The sequence below is a fragment of the Parus major genome, chromosome 17, assembly GCF_001522545.3.
Source record: "Parus major isolate Abel chromosome 17, Parus_major1.1, whole genome shotgun sequence".
Lineage (NCBI taxonomy): Eukaryota > Metazoa > Chordata > Aves > Passeriformes > Paridae > Parus > Parus major.
This window is the reverse complement of record NC_031785.1, coordinates 1,399,833-1,422,805: the sequence shown is the minus strand read 5'-3', so window position 1 is coordinate 1,422,805 and position 22,973 is coordinate 1,399,833. Positions and strand designations below refer to the sequence as shown.

The window sequence follows — 22,973 nt, the reverse complement described above, 5'->3', positions numbered from 1 at the left end:
GCTAAGTCAGATGGGTTTTTGGAAACCTACATCTGTAATGTGATGACAGCAGTAAGCACGTAGCCAGAGAGCCTCTCCCCACAGCCAGGGGTCAGGAAAGCTGATGTGTGTTCCTTCTGACACAGAAAAGTGATCATTAAAAAATTTGAAAGTGACTGTTAAAAAACCTCATGAATTTAAATTTGCACTTACCGCTCAGATATATATTTCATTAATCTACCATCATGTTTGAACTATCCATCGTTCACAAAAATCTAAAGGAAAAACTGAAAATAAATTGTAATATTATCTGATTTCTGACTGCTTCAAATGAAATGTAACATGTCCCTGCTGGAGCTAGATGGCTGCATTCCTCCAGTAGCCCCAATTCCTCTCAACTGCAGTGGCACAGAAAGTAATGGAAAAATAAATCTCTACTGAAAATACTTAATTGGAGGAGAATGATTTTTAAAAAGTCTCCGAGAACTTACATTTAGCACACCGGTGAAAGCACTGAGAAAATAAATCTAATTCTGAAATGATGCAGGAAACATTGCTCCAAGCACTGATCAGACCTTGGGTAGCCCCATCAGCCACACCAACTGGTTTCTATTCATAGACACTTCTCTAAAACCGGTTTGCTTCACATTTTATAATGTTTTACAATTACTTTAAAATTACACTTTGTTTCCTTAGAAGAAATCAGATATTCCCTCCCGTTTTCTGGTCAGAACAGTGTAAAGAATAAACACAGCAAAAGAAAAGAGAACTGTGAACACAAATCATGTTATTTTTTGAGTCACGCTATACTTAATAGGGGAACACTGGAAAACTGATAATAAATACTGGATGTTTTTCCATGAAAATCACAGCAACTACAACATTTTCTAAATAGGTAGCTCTTCAAATCCCCCCCCCAACCTCTGTTTTGCAGATGTCAAAAGAAGCATTACACGAGTAACTAACGTGAACAGCTCAGCTGTCAATACTGAATACAGAGCACACTAACAAGCTATTAATTGATTTTTCCATCTTAATTCATCACATTTAATTTTCAGAGTATGTTCAAATGCTTTAATAGTTGGACGTTCCGTATTGACACTAATGATCTGGCTAGATAAAAGGGGATATTTTAAATTCTACACCCTCAGTCCCGAGGGCAGTAGCACCTTGCATGCTAAAACAGCTGCAAAATAGTTTATAAAATTACAATATTTATGCTTCACTTCCCATTAGCTTATGGGATTTTTTCCTCAAAATTACTGTCTGAACAAAAGGAATCAGCAAAACCCAAAAGATCAGATTTTGGAATTTCCTTTAAAGATACAACAAAAATAAAACTAAAATAGCATAGTTCAGTCACTAAAATAACAAAGCTTTTGGCATATTCGTTATCAGGATTTTTCTCTGAACTATTTTTGCTGAGTCACATGATTGAGAACAACTTTACACTAAGACCTACCTGACCAAAATGTACCGTGATTGGTCTTCTGTCCTCTCTCAATTTTGGGTCCTTCTTCTCGACCAGTGGCGATGGTGCTGTCCTTGGCAGGGGCTCCTCCGGCACTGCCGAGCACCCGTTCTCAGCAACGTCCTGTGCGGTAGGAAAAGGTGAATAGCATGGCCAGGTACACTCCTGAGTGATGGGAAGGTGCACAAAGGAGACACTACAGGATAATGCTGACTAACAATTTGGATGTTAGGGGGAAAAAACACCAAAGTACAGAAAAGAAAACATCATTAGAATAAAACATTTCATCCATCAGAGCTTGTACACAACCCCTCTCTCCTCCCAGTACCAGAGGTGCAAACTGGACACTCGGTAAAATGTCTGACTTGAACAGCAAAAGCCAGGAAGTGCATGTGGAGAAAAAAAACATAACTCAGATTTTCTGTTTTAGAAATGAATTCAACAGAAGCCCAGGGACAGGGCATTCTGCTCATTGTAAACCTAAATGAACTCAGTAATTCCATTAATGTACTGCACAGTATTATCCATAGCAGAACAATTACTGGTGGAAGTGGCAAAGAGAGATGGAACTCAGAGCTTAGTTAGCTTTGCATTTCATCTTGGAGCCTGTGTGCACTGAATATGCCTCCAGGAGAGGATACAACACCAAGGGTTGCCTGGCAGAATACTTTTTGTTTGCTTTGACATTAGTTCTCATCTCCAGAAGTGAAGTGACCCACCAGCCCAGGTGAGAGGACTTGGCAAGTGCAGGCACAGAGTGTGTAATACAGGTTCTGAAAAAGACAAAGGACACATTCCTGCAGACACCAGGAATCAGAGAAGGAGCAAAGAGTTTGAAAGTGAGTTGAGAAACAGTCTGTAACACAGTGGGCCCCAAACCTTACATCTCCGCAACAATGCCAAGGAAATAATGCTGGGTAAATATGGAGAGAAGGCTGCAGAGGCTGGAGCTCTGCAAGGCTGACCTGAGGGTGGCTGCTGGGCTTTGATTCCCTGACCTCTGACATGGCCCCGCGAGCCCCTGGCTCGCTCAGGTACAATAATGAGCCGTGTAAGCTGATGGCCAATTAGAAATGGTTCCTTTGGACACACACTGACCTAATGTGTTTAGGTCAAATGAAACAAAAAGCTGGATGGACTTTCTAAGGAGCTTTGTCTGCTCCACAGAGAAGATGAGACCCCTCTTTAGATCCAGCTGGTAGAGCAGTGGTTCCCCAATACGGGCATAAGGATCATGGGGAATTAACAACTTGTTAAGGTCAAACTAGAGAGAAAAACTTTTTCTTTCCCCCGCCCTTCAGCTGCACAATGCCACCTTGTCTTGAAAAGGTACAACAAAGTCCTCCGAATTAGTAACAAAGAGCCCCAAACAAGGCATTGACAAGAAACCAGAGTGTCTGTCAAACTCCTGCTCCAGCTCCGGTCAGCAGCGAGCCCGCTAGGAACCCCTCAGCTTGGGACCACACAGCCCATGGCAGCACCACTGCCTGCAAAGGCACCAAACACAAACCAAATTTACACATTTCTGTGGGGTGAAGGCATGCTGGAAGTGCCTGGAGCTGCCAAAGCCCCAGCACCCCCAGGGCCACCCAACCTGAGCTGAGCAGGGGCTGCTCCTGGCCCTGCAGAGCTGGGGCTGTGGCTCCAAGCAAGGCAGCACACAGCTGGGAGGCAATGGAAAGCAAAGCACCTCCCCAGGCAAATCCCCAAAGAACCAGAAAAAGGACACAAAAGTTTGGACATAAGAGTAATGGGAGGAGATACAAGATAGAGAGATTAAGCCATTAAGCAAAATCCACTCAGATGTGTAACGATCACTGCAAATCCTTGGGCTTTTATTGCTATAGATTGCCTCTACTTCTCTGATTATATAATTGCATATAAAAGATACCACGTTCCTAAAGCCTACTTCCACCATGTTTGGTCCACAGACTTCCAACGAAACCACAATATATTTTAAAAAAAATTGCTGAATAAAATATGAGCATTAAATGATTTGATTCCTCTCTATTTTTTCAACATCCCCAAAAGGCAAACAAATAATCAATATAGCTTCACTCATTAAAGCAAAATCTGCTTCACAAAAGTTTGTTTCCTGTCTTCAATGAAAACACATTAGAGTTAAAAAAACAGTGAAATCTGATCTTAAATTTTGTAATGGACTGCAAACACTGGCTAGGGAGGAGCAAAACACATTCTGAATGTCTTGAACGTTGTGCTGGTTGTGTTATAAAGCTCTAAATTAGTTGTTTTTAGAATACCAGGCCACACAGGGCTCTAGTAACTAAAATTATGTTGAATATATTAATGCCAAGTACCCAAGCATTTATATAAATTGTCTTAGCCAGAGCTTTCAGTAAGTTCCATTCTCCTGACTGAAAGTTGAGGATGGTACCATTCATATTCCTCCTTCTTCCTAATTCTATGCAGTTAAGCTTCAAATGAGCCACTAACAGAGGGACTTGACCACCACGGGTTGGTTTGTGAGATGGAAAGAGGCAGCCTTTGCAAAAAGGAAAAAAAAAAAAAAAAAAGGGAAATGAAAAAGAAAAAAGAGAAAGGGAAAAAAAAAAAAAAGAGAACTGTATCAAAACTAAAATAAAGCTACCAGGCTGTATCTATTAACAATTATTTGCTCTCACTCATAAGAATCCTCTGAAAACTATTTCTGTTTCTTTGAAATACTGCACCACAAATGAACAAGGGATGGAAATGGAGCACCATTCAATCTCCACTATCATATTAAAGAAGGACCTTACACACACCACAGTGACCTCTCAACAGGTCAATCCTGCATTTCTCATTTGCAATTCAAACCCAAGACTGGAGCAGACCAAGGGCAAAATGGGCTCTTGATTATATTTAAGAGGTCACCATTGCTATGCAGAGTTGGAGGAAGCAGAACCTCCAGCTTTATTGCATTTTTAAATTCTATCTTGTACTGAAGCTGCTCAGATTTGGCAGCAAAAACTGGAAAAGGGATGTTTATATTTGACTTTTCCTTACCAGGGGCCTGCATACTTGCTATATTAATAATAGAAAATAGTATTTTAAAATGCAGTGGATAGTAAGTTCAGTTTAAAAATAACCTTAGGTTACTCTTAGAAGATGAAAGATTAGCAACCCAAATTTGGCAAAAGATAAGTATTTAATGATACCAGAATGTCAGACAGTTAACACTTACACATGCTAGTGAGGAAACACAGGATAAATACAGTGGTCTTACATAAAAACTGGGGAGGATGCATTAATAGACCTGTGCGTAACAGACCCATAATGGAGCAGCACAGACATTTAGATTAAAAATGAGGGTGACCAAAACAACGTTTGCTATTTTTATCACTTTTAACAGAGCAATCCCTAATTTTAGTTACCTTCCTACCTGCATTCACATGGAGAAAAGGATGGGATAGAAAAGGACAGAATAATTAAGGAAGGAGAGGTAGAGCAGTGTGTGTCACCTACTCACAGCTATCTCTTGTGAAAGTCTATGTTGAACAATCATGTTCAAGCATCTCACAGATACACCACATAAGGAAGGTGAAACAAAATTGGGCCATTTACTTGTAAATGTTATGTGTGTTTTTTAAAGAGATGCTTGCTGCTTGACAGACCAGGAAGACAACAATAATAATAATAAAACAAAGCAATGACTGAATGAGGCTTTTCTCAGACTCATATACAAATGTCACACAACAGCACACAATTCTATTAGCATTTAAAATGCAGGAAAAAAATCTGGTCATGTTACACAGCTCCAGCTGCTTTAGAAACACACAGAAGGCCAAGGATTTTATTATTTAGGAAGGTTATGGCCAGAAGTGAAACACATGTAAGGACATAAAGAAATCCATGTACAAGAAAACTGCTTCATGTTTCTATTCTTTTCAAATTGTACCTACAGTGGTCATATATAATGTAGACTAATAAAATAACATAAAAGCATCTGAAGCAACTTTATCTTCCCTGAGATTCTGCACAATGTCTGGACTGTTCAGAGAGGGACCAGCAGCTGGAATGTACACAGGCAATTCCTCACTTCACAGCCTGGCTGCACAGAAACCCCTTTGGAGAAACAGGCTGGTGGCAGGTTCAGGTGCATTTCTGTCTGCCCATCAACATTTATAGCCCTTATTTTAGAGGATGGTCCAGAAATTTAGAGAAGAAATTTACAGAGGGAACACAGGTTAAAAAAAACACACCCTAACTCCTATGAAACAAATTGAATACAAATTTCTGAATAAGAACTTCAGTTCTCTCAGCAGGTCAGCTGCCTGGCTTTCTCCATGACTCTGAGAGCTCTGATGCACAGAATAAAGGGAATATCTGCAATAACCCATCTACTCATGAGGTGTGTGCCAGTGTGACTGCACCTCTGGTTTAAAAGGAGCAGCTGGGATTGGATAACACATCCTCAAACACAGCACAGAAGTTGGAATTGCGCTGTTTACAAACACACACACAGATCTGGGAAACAACAACCAGTTTGGGTATTTGTTCCTGCAGTAATTCCAACTGGCAATGGACACCAACTCTAATAAATTCTTTCCTGTCTGAACTTTGCAGCAGACATTCAAGAAATGCAGAAATCCCCTTCCCAATGGCAGACAGAGAAGATGCTATTTTTCCTGACTGATTACTGCAAAAATAACAATTTGCCATTTGCAAAAGGTTCCCTGCCAGAACTGCAGGGAAGTGCTCCCAGTCCACATGCAGTCCCCTCACAAAGTGCCCCAGCACGAAGGACAGGAACAGGACCTTTGAGTGCAGAACTCTCAATTTTCTGGCTTTTGTGGGTTTAAGTCAGAGCTTTAATGTATTTGAAGACAATTTTTTTTTTTGTCTGTGAATATTTATAAGTGTGAAAAATCCAGGACAGCTGGTAATGCATTTTGAAGTGTGCTAACAACACTGTATCAAACAGCTTCCTATTGATCACATCATGCTTTCAGTGGCTAAGGATTTCAGACGTGGTGCTTATACATTTTGAATAAGAACTTCAAGTACCTTTTGCTTCAAGCGGTTTTTCACTTCTTTTATTCCCATTTTTGCATGATCTTTTGCCTGCATGAAAAATTAATTTAAGTTAAAATTCCCTTCTATTTCCAGCAATGACTGAGTTTGTTTTCAGTTAATAAAAATGGCAATAAAAAGATGTAACAAGATACTGAAAACACATTAAAACAAACAGAAAGCTAAAAGGACCCCAAATAAACAAAAAAACACCACCCCACCTTTGTTGCAAAAATTTTGTTTTCCCTGTTTTGAAGCTACAGACATCTTTCATCTTTTTGCATTCCACAGCCTCAGTGTTCCCCAGTAAGTATTTATCTTTGCTATAAATATCTTCTCTTCCACACTGGCAGCGAGCCTGCAAAGTCTCCTTGCAGTGCTCTGGATGCCAGCTCCATTTAGTAGAGCCAATCTCATCCTACTCCTCTCTCTCAGCCTGGAGGAAGGCAGGAAAAAACCAAAGTTTGAATGGTTATCTCAATGCTGTTTGTAGCATTATTTCCCAGAACTGAGCATATAAGAAATCCTCACTTGTTTCTGTGCTGTTTGATCTGGCAGAGTGGAGCTGGCAGCCACACACGATAGCACAGCAACACACCAGCTGTTTGTTAACAGCACTGAAAACACTTCCATTTAAAGAATAACTCAGTAAGTTGGGCTCTAAATAAGCAGGTATAAGAAATCTCCAGGGAAAATTAATTGACATTTAGAAAAGATGGAAACAATTTGGAAAATGAGAGGATTCCCTTATTTCGATGAAGCTGCAAGCAGGGAAAGCTGAGGTAACAATGATTTCCAACAGAGCAATGATGAGATGGTAGAGCTGCCTAGCAGAGCACACAGGCACTATTTCCCAGAAAGAGTTCTGTGTAATAAATGGAATTTATCATCTGTACTTTCAAAAGAACTCACAAGTTCCCATTGTCCTTTGCATTTCAATTGAGTTTAAATTCAAAATGACTTTTTCATTTAAATTTGAAATTTGAATGAATGTATATGTTGAGTAATTTTGTGAGTCCAATAAAAATGGATATAAATCTTGAGTCTCATTTGAAAGGTTAAAACAGAATTGTAATTAGACTCTTATCTCAGTAGTAAGCCAGTACTCAATACTTACAAACTTATAGACAGTCTTCATGGCGGGGTTAGCCTTGGTCTTTACTGTGTTTAAAATGGCTCCACTTCCTTTCTGTAATTATAGTAACAAGGGAAGAAATGTTATCAAAGCTCTATAAAGCAAACAGCCATCTAAAATCCACCATTCTTAACTTAAAGTAACAGAGCATTAACTATCTCTATTGGCAGAGCTGTGTATGGAAAGGTCAGATTTAAAGAAAAAGACCCAAGGAAAGCCCCTCTGAATGTCACTCTGCTTTTGCCCAGTTCTGTTTAATACAGCACTTGTCCAAGGGACAACACATGTGCCTCCCAAGAGCCCCTGCCTTACAAGTCTCATAAACTCCTGTGCTTCCACTCACCTCAGGGGTGTCTTGTTATATTCTCCTAAAATCCTAACCAAGTTTAAAACACAAGTATCCTGAGCAGCACTCAATGTCTGAGCCAGAGACTGTGCCTCAGCAGAGCTTGTACATTCAGTCTCAAGAGGGAAGATCTGTTTTTATTTTGATCTTTTCCTTTCCCTCACCCACAGTCCTGTTTATCACACACATGGTGCCTTTTTAAGATACAAGTGGTTGATAAAGGAATAAACTCAGGGAAAATTAAATCTAATTCCAGTCACAAACAATAGTTCTAGAACAGCTGAATTTCATGTGATGAATATAATCAAAGCGATACATCAGCTGCAATGATCTGCTCATTTGGTTGGTGTTTCACACCCCTGCCACACCCCACAGACTATTGCTGTACGGCACCTTGCTGAGAAACACAGAAGGACAGAACCCAAGGAATTAAACCCTGGCTAATGTTGTATTTCCTACTTTCAGTGCAAAATTACATTTTCAGAGATCAAATTTGATTATATGCAATTAGATGTAAATAGCTTTAAGATTTACTGTCTGTCACTACATGAAAACCTTCAAGGGGCCAAGCCCAGTTCAGGGTCTCTGGCAGGATCTCATGTGCTTACCCTCACTGTGGACAGCCACTGGTGGTACAGTTTGTCGCTACCTACAGAGAACCAAACACACAAACAAACAAATTGTAACCCTCTGCTGAACAGAAAACAAGCTCAAAATGTGAAGTGTTGACACTTATTGTTTCTGGAGCATGGACAGAATAGGACAGCTAGCCTTTTCTTTCAGGAGAAAATATAACATTGATGAGGGATTTACACTTTCCTTTTTTCTCTGTATTGTCTCAGACATTGCAGAACACAGATGTTCTTAAGTTCACTAAAAGAAGTCTGAGGTGGTTCTGGGTAAAGCCAAGATTTTTCCTCCAATGCAAGAACTCTTAGTTGTACTTTATTAAAGTGGTAATGCTGAGTATTTTAAAGACTGAACAGACATTACTCAGACTACAATACATTATTCAAAGCTCTTGACAGAGGAAAGAACAAAAATTTAAGACATTTCAAGCCACCAGGATCACTAAGCCACTGTTATTTACCTAGCAGCAATGAGCAATTACATCATGATAACCCACAAATGGTAAGCCAACGAAAGTGTCTGAAATTACATTATAATATTTATTACCTGCATATTCTCCCATATTTATCTCCTCTTCAAACACATCGCTGAAGCCCTCCCCAGAGTTCAGCAGATCCAGACGCCCATCAATGAACTGCATCAGCATCAAAAGACAGAAACACATCAACCATCCCATTCTTCATCTTTTCAGAAAGACTTTATCCTTCATTAGCTGGAATAACCTCATTGTTTGCATTGGGTAGGAACTCAGAATGAAAATACCAACCAAACTGGCACGATATTGACCACTGCCCAAAGGTGTGTGCCTGTGCTAAAAACCAGTATTCATGCTTGGCTGTAAATACATGGTTTTTAGCTGCCCTAAAGCAGTAGTTCTATGTTCAACAGTAATGTACTTCCTGGACAAAGTTTACAGGACATATCTTGGGTCTAGGTATGCTCAGATAAGAAAAACCCTTGAGCTCAGAGACCATTAGTGGGAAAATCCATCCACCTCTCAATATCCAGAAAGCCTCAGCACCCGAGTCTGACAGAAGGCAGCAAGCAGGAATTGAGGTGCTGCATTACAGGATCAAGGGATATAGAAACAGCCCCCCAGACCCCAGCTGAATTGTTACAGAATCTGCTTCCCATGCATCACTGGAGGCAGTACCTGCTTGAAGAGCTGGAGCTGGATGGCGTTCTGCAGGAACTGCCTCATCACAGACGAGCGGTGGGACACGAACGCTTCTTCGCAGAAAGTGATGGGCTCACCCTGGAGAGTTCAGAGCATGAAACACTCAAACAGCCCTGTCTGAGCCCCTCTGAATCCACTGCCTGCACCTGACCTACTTCACTTCCAAAGTACACAGGTAAGGAACATAGGCCATACCTAGCAGTGAGTAAACTCTACTTTATTTGCAGGTCCAAATCACAGGAAGGAAAGACAGGCTGGAAAATTTCAGATCATCAAAATAAACCAGAGTGGCTTTACACACTTTTTGCTAAAGCTGAAGAACTTTCATCATTCAAAAAGCTAATATGACTTACTGTCCCCACAATATAACACACGGTCATGTGAATTCTGTATATTCTGCTTATCTGCCTCAGCAGAGCCAGCACAAACAGGTCAGGAATATCCACTCTGTTCTCTCCACAGCTCTGAAAAACTCATACTGGAGGAGTGGAATTTCCCTTTTTCACAATCTTGTTGGCAAAAGACAGAAATTGTTTTGCAACTCTACTTTTATCTGATTTTAATGAGTTATGGTAATGCTGAAGTCTGCTGTGTATCTGCCATAAGGGCACCAATTTCTTCCACACTTTTACAAATACACAACATAGAAAGCAAATGTATTTATTGACTTAAAAACAAGTAACAAAGAAGGACTAAATTATATTGATGTATCATTATTATGGATGCTCATACTAAAATATATTTGGACTCTTCATCTGTTGAGTATTCAAAATTAACATCAGATAACAAAAAGTCTTGAAGTACTCCCTTTAAAAGGATGATATTCTATTCCTGAAAGCTTTAAATTAGTAATTTCATTTACCACTGGCTGTGTAAATCAAGACAACAGGACTGCTAAAATGATTGAGGACAAGGATCAATTGCAAGTGTCTGTTTAAGCACAGGATGGGTCTTCTTGACAGAGGGAAGTCACTTTCTTAGGAGAGTTTCTGTCACCCCTTGCTTGAGCCAGTGAATTTCCATGGATTTGGGAAAAAAAACAGGTTTCTTATGTGATAGTTACAGTTCCAGGTTAACTTATTTTAAAAATAATAACCTGGTTTTGATTTACTTTTTTTACAGGGAAAACCAAAATCACTAGATGCTTTCCATGCAAGAAGCATGAGTGTGAAAAAGCCACTTTTTTGCTTCTTTGCTGTGGTTTTGCTCTCATCAGAATAAAGAATTATAAGACACTTCATTATAAACTAAACAAAGAGAAAATGTTTGGAAGAACAGGTTAGGCTGTTATGTGTGTGTATATGAGACACTGGTGCCAGTCTCCAGGACACACATGACAAAGGCTCTGGCTCCAAAGCCAAGGTGTGCACTGTCTGAAAGGTTTTGCTGCATTTAAATGACTAACAGCTGTCTTCTAATTGACCAGTAGGAGAAAAGCTTTCCCACTAACTTCAGATACTGAAATGTAAAAAAGGATCCCTGGAAAATATTTTATCCATGTCAGAGAAATCTGAGTGAAAAGAGCTGGGAGGAATGGGTAAAGAGAAATGCAGATTAGTTTGCTAGGACAGATGTTCATCCAAGGAAGGTTTAGCTTTTGTTTAATCCTCACTTAAAAAACCCTTCAGAGGAAACAAGCAGCCCTTCCTATCACCTACCAGAATGTGGCACTTCCCCCATGGCAGAGTGGAGTGTGGACACGGTGGGATGAGCTGAGCCCTGCGAAGGGGAGGCGGCTGTGCCCTGCTGCACCTCCAGCAGCTCCTCCTGCCCCAGCAATACACACCCTGCAGCTGGGGCACCAGCAGTGCTAGCACACTTCCTTCCCAAAGTACTAATGATTGAGTTTGTTCATTAGCTTGATTAGACCTTTTGACTTCTTAAGAGACAATTCAGGCTCAACGGCTGCTGGATGACAGAAAAAACTTTAATCATGGAGGTCAAGCGTGAGCTTTGCAGCTCAGAATGCATTAGTGCCTTCCACCCTTGCTGACCTCCCCAAGGTGCACACTCTTCCACCCCCAGCCACAGCTTCAGGACAAAAAGACAAGCTGGACAATAAGAACATTTTCCTGGCAGATCTGCTTAACTGTAAATTATAAAGCTAATCAGCTCTGCTTTTACTGACAAGTGACATTATACATGAGGGAACGCCTGCAGAACTGCCGATACGGTGTGAAATGAATGCTCTTGTTTGCTTGTGAAACAACTGAAATAACTTGTCCTGAAAAACTCATCAACTCCTAAACTTGCTGGTTCCAACAATTAAAATTTAGGCCTTCATTCATCAACACCCTAAATATCCATTAATCCCCTTTCCAACTGTAAATGCCTAACAGAAGCTAAAATATTGCTCTGCAAAGGCTCTTAATGGGTGCACAATACGACTCGATGAGGAATCTGACTTGATCTGTAATGTTGCAGATAATTCACATCTATTGCAAGATTGGATCACAGAATTATTATTACAAAAATGTACACATCTAATCTGCAATCTTAACACAAGAGAAAAGAATTTAAAATATAAGATTATGATTCCAACATGCACTTTAAAAATAGGTGCCTTTTTGTTATGTCTTTGCAAATCTCCCTTTATATAACTATTTTATATTCATCTGGCATAACGAAGTTCATCAGGGCAGTGCAGCATCTCATGACCTCTGAAAAAGCTGTAAAGTTTCAGCCCACAGCTGGTCTACTGCCAGACCTATTTTTAAACTGGAATTCTGTTACATTCTAAAATAATGCTTAAAACTACTTAAGGCAGCAACTGGAAAGCAAAAGGAGTCTAGGACTTATTTCAGACTGTTCTAGACTTTCAGAAAACCTGCTGTTTAATTTTAAGAAGCCATGATACAAATTAAAAGATAAAGTCCAATTTTGTTTAGTTACGCTGTAAAAAATTTCACCATGATCCCTCATATTTTAAGGAAATCACTTTTCCTCAGCTCACTGATTATGGCAGGAACTTTCAGACTGAGTATAAAGGACTGAAATATGTGAGATAGAAGACAGCTCAGATGAGAGAAGGACACAGAGGAAGGGACAGAGTCAAACACAAAGGATGCTTCTGGAAAGACACAGGAGCTCAGAGATGCCATAGAAATCCAACTACTCCCACTCCTGCAGAAATGTGCACCTGGACAGAGTGCTCTGAAGGCAGCACATGACTGCTGGACAGAGCAGCAAGGTAATAAAGACAGGGGTCAAAGTCAGGGTTCAAATTAGGTCAACAGTGAGAATTCCTCACAGAAAGATTTCATAAAACTTGATTTTACAAGGGAGAAAAAACCCAGCCAAACGATCACCAACCCCAAGAAGCCAAGCTGAAGACTGTTTAGACTGTTCCCAAAGCTGTGCTGTGGAAGGCAGGGGTGCTGAGTGTGTGTGAGCACGGGCAGCACGTGGTGCAGGTGATGGACCCTGCGGCACAGCCTCGCTGCCAAACACGGCACAGCAGCACGCACAGAAACTCGGGGCCTCCGGGCACACAGCGGGAAAGGGGCAAGTCCAGTGCCACTGTGGCACCCCCAGTACACAGCAAACCAAGGGCATACAAGACAGACACATATCACCCAATTATTGTTGCAAATAACCATACCCTGTACTGCCAATGGTTATGCTGCAAATGGCAAAGTAAAGCCAGTAGGGGTATTCCAGGACTCATCAGCCTTAATTCCATCCAGAATGATAAAGCGAGGCAGGAGAATGATCTGGATATACACACAACTGTGTCAGCAGCAACCAAAGGCAAGGCACTGCTCTGCAGACCTGTCCAGAACTGTGACTGCAATGTCAGGGGAAGATTAGCTCATCACAACTGAAGAAGGATCATCAGCCAGCCAGCGGGATTCCATAAAGAAAACCTGAAATTGATGACAGACCCCTGATAGGACATTGGCTCATTCAGCTTGCAATTGCTCTGACAAATAACCTCCCATAACCATTCCATACGTCCAGCACAAGAGAGCTCTTTGCATCCACCTCAGTCATAATGGGATCCAGAAAGCAGAGATCAAGCTCTCTGCATTAAGCAAACGATACCAGAGCTTTATTAGCATCTCAAGATGCAGCTCAGGAACAAAGAAATCATGTGTTCAGTGATTTGACCACACGCCTTCTAAGGAAAACTACATTCAGGTTCTGTTCAAAAAGAGGCTACCAGTTCTGATAAATGATTATTGCCAAGAGCAATCTTGAAAAGCATTTTAAAGCCACATATTACAAATACAAACTGCACTGCCCAAACACACAGCGTCTCACATAAGAGCTCAGCTCCATCACCAGCCCAATTTCAGACATTTGTTTTGGTTCCTCACTACGGAATACAGCCTTTGGTACAGACACAGCAAAAGGGCACAAAACCAACTTCAAATAAAAGATGAAACTGTCAAAAAATGTGTAAGTAGAGAAAACTTCCACGACAGGGCAATGGTTTTGCTTCTTCTTTCAAACTCTGTTAGTTCATCAGGATACCTGACATTTTCATGTTAGACCAAGTAAAACAACTCACAGTCACACAGCTAATGAAAGTACTTCACTATAATGGAGCCAGCCAGCTTTCCAAGTGTTTATATGGCTAATTCCAGCCATTGCCTGCCCTGATTTCATCACCTACAGCAGCCAGACACTTCCTATCCCTAAGCAACTGCTACAGCTTCCTAGCTGGAACTCAAGCAACAAGCCTGGCACATGAAGTGCAAAGAAGCCAGCAAGAAAGCATTTAGGGCTGGGAGGAAAAAGAAAGGAAAAAAATTTAAAAAAACCACCATTTCACAGATCAAGAATAGAGGCATGAAAATAATAAGTAACTTGTACACGGTCACAAAAGTCTCTGGCAGAGCCAGGGAAAAGAACCGAAATTTCTTTAATCCCTGCTCAGTCCCTTAAATACAAGGCTATTCTTCCTCTTCCTACTTGATATTGTGTCAATGCAGGAGTGTAGGTGTTGAAAGACTAACAAAAGGAAAGTAATAGTATGGTATTATGAGCTGAGAAACCTAATCTTTATCAGATACAGCAAATCTCTATGATGCTGCCTGCACTGGGAACTCTCTCTTTGTCCTGAATATGCTTTAAATTACTGGTATAATGTGTACTGGATATTGTTCCACTCTTATATTTATTCCACAAAAACCCCTGTGGCCCGCATGCGATTTTATCATTAGCTGGCAAAGTAATTTCAGAGCCTGGTTCTGCAATCATTCCATGAGCAGTGCTCCCATTGAAGCCGGGACGTTCGGCATGCAAAGCAGCTGCCAATTCAGGGTCCCTGCAATGAAAAGGCCTTTTTCTATTTTAACTATTGTGGAATATTAGTGAAAAAACAGAAGAGGAGAAAAATTGCAGTGCAATTCTTTATATGAGTTACTCTATATTATGACAAAATACAAAAGTGTGCTTGGAAAAACAATCTACGCAAAGTATTGCTTATCAGATAAAGCACAAGCTATTTTTGTTTCTTTTATTAAAACTCAATAGATTACAAAGTGTTTTGTTAAAATAGGAAAAAAGATCTCTGCAGAAGTAACAAATCATTGGTCAAGATTTACAAATGACAAACATGCCTCAGGATCACAAATGTCAATATTTTGCTTCCTTTTGATTTCTTAGATACATGTAAAAAGTTCAAACTCATCCAAATCAATGAGGTTTCCAGATAAATACGTTGAAAGTATATTTTTGTGCACAATGTAAATGACTCCTTTGTCTCAAGATCCCCAAAATCATATTCAAAAAACAGCTATTTTGAAGAGCAATATATTTTACTATAAGATTTAGATGCTGATATAGATGCAGAAGGAGAACAAACTGTTTTTAACTTCACTAAAGCAACATGAGAGAAGCCTTAGTCATAAAGAGAGGTCATAAAATCCCACTCTCTTAGCTAAGTAACAAGCCCTCTGACTATAAATAAAATGGAGATGATGGAATGAAAGTTTAATTTTGCACTGAGTTAGACACACCCAATCTCTGGTAGATCCACTGACGTACACCATGGAAGAACATGGCCTGCAGTGCCCCCTCCTTCACAGAGCAACTGGCAAAGGAAATGCTACAGCAGAACTCACTGAGGGTGGATCTGTCCTTGTGTTATGCCGCTCAGTAACTTGGTGAGGAAGCCTCAGCTACTGCCATGGAAAAACACAGCCAGGAAAGACTCAGCTTCGAACAGATCCTGTCCCCTGAGAGAGGTTCCCAGGGGCCCTGGATTAGAACACTGGGAAACGGTTCCATTCCCTCCTGCCTGAGTCACATACAGGTCTCTGGGGAAACTTAAGTGGTCACTGATGAATACATACGTGCACACACACGTGTGTGCTCAGTGTTACTTATGGCAGAGGTGAGACTGTAACTCAGTTAACTTTGGGGACTACACTCTTAAGAGATGCCACAGCATCCACTCCTGGGGACAGCTGGAACCTGCCACTCCAAAGCCACTTGCATTTGTACTGCTTGTCCCAGAGCATCAATCTGTTCTGTGTCTGCCAAGGCACTTCAGGGAGAGCTGAGCCATCAGGACACAACTGCCCAAGATGCCTTTCCTCAAGGACAGAAGAGAGCAAAGGAAAGCATTTCCCTTTTAAAGTAAATGAGAACTTTTCACGGTCCTTTTACCATTTTCTCACCCATTGTCAGAAAGAGGCACAGATTTTACCTTATGAGAAGGCAGAAAACACCACATCAGTATAATCATCAAAGCTGCTGCACTTCTATCACTTTCATCAAAACTCCTCGATCACTAAAAGACCCATCTCACAATAGGCCAAGCATCCAAACATATTAGAAAGTATCATTTTTATAGGTCAGGTTTGGTTTCGTTTTCCCAGGCTCTCCTGTACAACATCTCACAGCTTGCAGTTCTTATTTAAGTGCTTTAAAAAGTAGAAGCAAGAATATAAAAAAGTAACCTCGCCTCTGAGAGCCTGGGAATGCTGGGTCTTCCAAGCAGTTAGTGCCAGTGTGATCTGCCTCAGCCCCCCAATTCTACCATGGTACATTCATAAACAGCAAGTTATATCCAGTGTGAGGACAAGAAAGGAAGCAGACTTTTCCTTTCTCCGTTCTCCCCACACGTTTTGCTCTGTCCATGAGTTGTGCATTCCTGCAAACCCACGGCTCACACGTCCCGTTCTGCAGCAAGGAATCGTGGCCGGTTCGGCCACGTGGCTCCTCCCAACTCCCACCTATCGAACACATCTCTGACATGGAAACGGCGCAAAATTCCCAACTGCTTTGTGAGGAGGAAAACGCCATCTAATTAGAGCCCATGTGCAGGGAAGCATCTGGCTGGGAGCAGCGGTTCGGCGGCTCCCGGAGTTGTCGTGGAGACCAGGCGGGAGCGCCCGGAGCGGGCTGGCCGGGGCACGGGGCCAGCTGCACGGCTGCGAGCTCTGACAGGGAGCAGATGGGCAGCGACCGCCGGGCCCCGCTCCCCCCGACGGACCCCGCTCCCCGCTCCGGACCCTGCTCCCCGCTCCCCTCCGGACCCCGCTCCCCCCTCCGGACCCTGCTCCCCTCCGGGCCCCGCTCCCCTCCGGGCCCGCACGCCCGCAGAGATCAGCTGGAGCTTGTACAAGTCCTCGTCTGCCTTGGAACCTCCGGCTTCCGCCAAGGAAACAGAACTGAACATGCCAACGCTTCCACCACGAGCGCATCCATCCCATTAATGTAATGATGATGCGAAGCAGCAACAACTGGCAAAACGTGATGCAAATATTTTAAAAAACACTCATTTTGAAGCTTTATTTTGGCATTCAGTTCAAACTGCATTCTTGGAAAAATGCACAGGAATTTCTGTGATTCACACAGTGCATGATTCCATCTTGGCAGGGAAAGTTTGATGCTGTTTCAATTATTAATAAACTAAAACAAATGTTCCCCTACACATGCAAAAGAATTGTTAATAATAATAAAAGAATTGTTAGTAACGATGTCTCTTATTCCAGTGACCTCACAGCTTCGAGACCCTATTTTCAGTTACATGAATATATGTTTTTTGTTCCAAATTCCTTTTTAACTCAAAGGCTTTTGGTCACATTAGCTCAGCAGCCAGCTAAGAGCATCTTCAAGAGAAACAGAGGTGACCAAAATGCAAGAAATCTCATCACTTTGGCTGGAAAGCCCATTCATTCACACAGGCACTGCCCATGCCTTGCAGGAAGCACATCCTCTTCTATTCATTTTAGAAGATGGATTTTCCAGGAAAATATTTTTCTTGCCTCTAACTCCCTCAGAAAGATGCCCCAGCTTGTGAGTGCATCTGCCTGCAGCCTCGGAGAATCCCAATATTCATCTTCCACAAGGTGGAGTGCTGCATGGAACCAGCCCAATGGCAATTCTTGCCAGCGCCACAGAGAAGCTGAACCACGGCTGCTGGGAACGCTCCCAGCAGGCAGTGCCTGCAGAAAGTTCAGGAATGCTGGCTCCTGCAGAAAGAGTTCCTAACTCCAACTAACATGGGTAACAACGCTGGGACCCAAACACATGTGCAAAACGTTACAGAGCTGCCTCAGCAGCACAGCTAATAACCAATAATGCACAATGCTCTAAATTTCCCAAAGTCTACACTAGATACTGACCAGGAATTGCTACAGCTCAGAATCACCCTGAACACTTTGTTAGCACAGTTACTGCCTGCTTCATTGATCACTACAAGTGTATTTTTCCATGTTTCCATTTTAGCAGTACTAAATTACATTGCTTCAAACACGGAAGTTGCTCATTTTAAGAAAAGAACTTGCCTAACTTGCCTCTTAGTCCTGCTATTGCTGTATTTGACATGCCACTGCAATTTCAGCATTTTTCAGGATTAAACAAAATACCAAGAAACCTTTAAAACCATTTTTGTCATATAAACTGCTTCCCCCCATGCCAGATCACATCCAACTTGATCAAGCATTAAATTTGCAACTGCCTATCTTTCCACCCTCTATAAATACTCGCAAAGGTTCAGTCCAGCTCTGCAGGTGCTAAAGAGTTAATGCTTGGTGCTGTGGTCACTGTAAATAAGCAGTTTGGGGTAAGCAATATTTCTGTCAGACACACAACGCTTTGCAGGTGTGGGCAATAATTAAAGGTTTCAGCACATCTACCTGGATGAAGTATTTTTACCTCCTATTCTGAGGAGGAAGCCCTCTCTGTGGAGAGCAGAAGAGCTCATTAATGAGGCTAATTAGGTGTAAAGGGGGTAGAGTCTGGCATCAGCTGCAGCTTATAGAAGCTAATCATTAAGCTCTGTAATCTCTACCCCAGAACAGCAGATGATCATGTTCCTAGGTGACTGATGTTGCTAAGAAAATTTCCAGCACCTGAGTACCTGACCAAATACTTTTTGGTGAGACTAAAAATTCCCTTAACCCTCTACAAGCCAGACAGCACAGCTGATATAATTTCTTTACTCATCAGTTTTCTAACAATGACTATCCAATGAGATTTGAACTTGGCATGAGGCCTTTAATGAGATTTATTTCAGAATTAAAAAAAAAAATAAATAAAAAAAATCAATGCCACCAACAGCTTCTGGAAAGGAAGGGCACAAAATAAGGGCTGATAGAGCAACACACAAGAATAACATAGATAGGAGCAGTAATGCTTGAAAAGAGTGACCACATATATCTCCTGAAGGTTTGTAAGCTCTCTGTGTAATTTCTTTGCACAGAGTACTGAGGGTAGTTACAATACCACAGGGATGAAAGCTGTGTTAATAAATATGTAAAATAAGGATTTAATTGTACTCACCTAATTTGAAATGAGAAAAAGGACATAATTTCCATGGAGAGAGAATACATGGAAGCAGAGCTCAATCTGGAACTTGTTTCGTAAAATGAATTGTAAAAGATAGCAAACTATTGCAGCACTTCAACATGAATTTTTGAGCTCATCAGGCAGAATAGACCCTTTGCTGGCAACCTGCTACTGTACCTTTTTTTCTCCAATGAAGCAGCAGATTTGAATCAAAAATTTTTATGATTCAATTCAATTTTAACAAGAAATAGAATATTCTTTACCTCCATGCTACCTGTGGACTTGGAGATGCACAGACTAAATAACATAAGTTGCTCAGAAGTGCCACTGGCTCATTACCATCAGGATATGGATAAGCCACCCTGGTAATCTAACAGTTCTCTGAGCATCAACAGAAAAAATATCTCCAACAATAACTAGCACCTTGTCTTACAATACAGATGTCAGATGAATAAATTGTATGATAAAACTGCTTCATAGCTAACATCCCATTATATTTTAATAATTCTGCAAATAAACTGCAAAGACCAAACCCCACTAGGCAACAGAGGTTTTTACAAATGCTCTAAGCTAATCTCCTTGCCCAGTAGTGAACACCCTGTGCTTCAGCTTCCCCTGCTCTAGAACAACACACAAGGAGTTTCTGCACAGGTCCGGGAGTGCTCGGTGAAGGGGGTGCTTCCATATCAAACCAATCTAAACCAAGGCTTCTCCTGAGTATCTCTCCAGATTCTTCCAAACCAATACAAGCTTCCTCAGTATCACCTGATCAAGTGCTTGGCAGGATTATTGCCTATCCTACATAGAACACTCCTTGTTTCTCTTGAACCTTTGCTACTACAAACCCCACTTGCCTGTCTGTGGTTTCTTAGTCTGGAAGAAACAATGAGGAGTCACTCCTGATTCCCTTCCTTCAAACAGTCAGTGAGAGTTATCCCTATAAATAACACTACAAAACTGACTGACATTGACAGTATCCCTGGTGTTCAAATAAGCAGAATGGACATTCTGTGGGAAAACGTTCACTAATGTCTGTAAGCAAGGGGTAAGTGTGGCAGCAGATGGGTCAGTACGTACAAGTGCCTGAATTAACCAGAGGGAAGGGCAAACCAGAACCACATTGCATTTTCATCAACAGTAACAACCTTTGTTTCCCTCAAGTCTAACTCCCCACCATGATGAGATATGTGACAAAAGCTGGTCTGCAGAGACAGAAAACTGTCCAGAGGAGTGATTCCAAGATGTGGCACTATTTCTGTGCTGCTTTCCTATTCCTGAGACATGCTCCATTGTTCCTTAGCCATGCACACCCTTCATTTCAGTAATTAGCTGTCAGCACAGCCCGACAGCAACTTGGTATTGTCTGCTCAAATTGTATTAATGAAATGCATTCCACTAAATGTCCTGGATGCACATCTGTAATTGTGTTACATGGAGAGGCTGGGGATGGGGGCAAACTGCAGCTTCTAAACAGGGCACTATGATCAAGCACATTAATCTGTTATTTCTTAGGAATATGACAACCAATTAATACTACAGGGCTTCCTATATAGCAATACGAACCAGTGATCCAACATCCAACAGTATAAGCTGCGCCTACCATTTGTGAACACAACATCCTTAAAGACAGAGACACAAGAACTACAGGTTGCAGCATTGCAAAAGCTTTTCTTGTATTTAAAGATCCAGCATCTGTATGTGGAAACCTAAATGTACAACACTCAGTGTATACAGCACACTAAGGAAAATCAAATAAACCCCAAGATCCTTGTCAAATGTGTAAGATTTTGATGTTCTTGAAGAAAACAAAATTCAATTGATGAGTGCTTGTAAACCGATCCTTGTCAGTCAAGACACTGCACCATTTTCTGTTTCATGTTCTCCATCACCAACGAGTTTTCCAAAGAAAAGGGCTTGGAAAAGATAAAAAAGAAGAAACAAGAAAAACACGTAATAAAGATATCCTGTGGGTATAATAATCTCTGGAAAACTTTCATGTCAGTTCTGACTGCAAAATTGCTATTAACATTTAATTAAAATTGAGCACAATAAGCTATGACAAGATAATGGCTGGGAAACGTGGCTTTAGGGCAGAGTAAGGATATTTGGAACTCCAGCTGGATGTGATGCTTTATTTTTGGTTACATTTGGCAACTATTGAGATTTGTGAAACACAACTTAATTATAATGATGTACAGAAATTCACAGAAGAGAAAAGAACAGTGCTACATTTCAGTTACCTCAGGATCTGTATGTTTGACATATGTCAAATAAATCAGAGATTTTTAGGACCCCAGTACCACCTAACCCTTAATTTCATTCATGTTCACACCCACACCAAAGAACACTCTTTTTCAACTAAAAAAGCCCCTGCAAGCCCCTCCTAAACAATCTAATATTTTGCTACTTATCCATAAATAAAGATATTCATTTCCTCTCAGAGGCAGGAATTCTTTTGAGTATCGTTTACCTCCATAGTTGAAGGCAACAATCACACAGACCTGAAGCAGAAATAGTCAAGAGCTTTGGGAATGACCCTGACTCAGGGAAATCAATTGTCCTTTACTGGAGACAGCTTCGCTGCTCACCCTGAAAACTCACTGTAAGAGATCTGGACTGCAATTCACTGAACATGTAAAGGAGAGCACATGATTGAGTGACATCTGGATGAGAAAACACACTCCCAACGTTAGCTTAAAATCCCCAAATGAGGGGGCACATATGGATGTTCTTAAATCAAGCAGTCCTCCCTATGCAGTGGAGGCCACTGTCCAGAGCAAAACTTACTTAGAGTTTGACAGATACATTTGGGGAATATATTGACACACCTGTTACAACTAAAACTGTTCCTTTAAGCATGAACTCCCTTGGTTAGCCTCAGTTTCAGTAACAAAGAATTAACAAGCCCCCTCCCTTTGTGAAAATGCTGGCTAGGTGCTGTTAATTCCAGGTACTCCTGTGACCAAGTATAAACAGCAGAGCCAAACAGCACCGTCCCTGTCCTTCAGCACAGCCTGCACCCCCTCTGGTTTTACTGCCAGACACACAGCAACCATCCAACACTTCTCCAGTTTTAGGCAAGAAATTCAGGTAAGCAACAGCATTCCCATTCTTGACTGCTTTCAAGTAAAATATTCTCATGTGTAATAAGAAGGCATCTTTAGATAGAAGTGTTCTTTATTTTTCATATATTTTTGAGAATATGTTGAGAATATGTAATAAATTATTGGTTGCCAAATGGGGGATGAGCTTTACCCATACAAGTACAGACAGATCCTAGGGAAAGGCAAACTAATCACACATGTAATCCTCACAAATTGCTTTCATTTTCGCCAGTAATCCTATCTAAGAAAAAATGTTCTGGACATACAGACTTTAACTACTGCTTGGAGAGCTTCACCTAAATAATTCTTTGATATATTTCCCTTTTCATTGAACACCAGGAGCAAGCGAAGTACATATATAATCTACAGCT

General features: G+C 41.1%; 1 protein-coding gene across 9 annotated transcripts in view; it reads right to left on the bottom strand.

The window, feature by feature from the left end:
- The window catches only part of DENND1A (DENN domain containing 1A), a 154,054-nt gene that overhangs the window by 25,191 nt on the left and 105,890 nt on the right, over positions 1–22,973 (bottom strand). For 8 of the 9 annotated variants that reach the window (XM_019008418.2, XM_033518422.1, XM_033518416.1 and 5 more), the window contains 6 exons: positions 9,728–9,829; positions 9,121–9,208; positions 8,553–8,593; positions 7,581–7,652; positions 6,458–6,514; positions 1,442–1,573 (listed from right to left, as the gene is read on the bottom strand). In XM_019008418.2, coding sequence (XP_018863963.1) covers positions 1,442–1,573; positions 6,458–6,514; positions 7,581–7,652; positions 8,553–8,593; positions 9,121–9,208; positions 9,728–9,829 — 492 coding nt within the window. Of the gene's footprint in view, positions 1–192; positions 255–1,441; positions 1,574–6,457; positions 6,515–7,580; positions 7,653–8,552; positions 8,594–9,120; positions 9,209–9,727; positions 9,830–22,973 lie in introns of all 9 variants that reach the window. The other variant, XM_033518423.1, reaches the window with a different exon arrangement.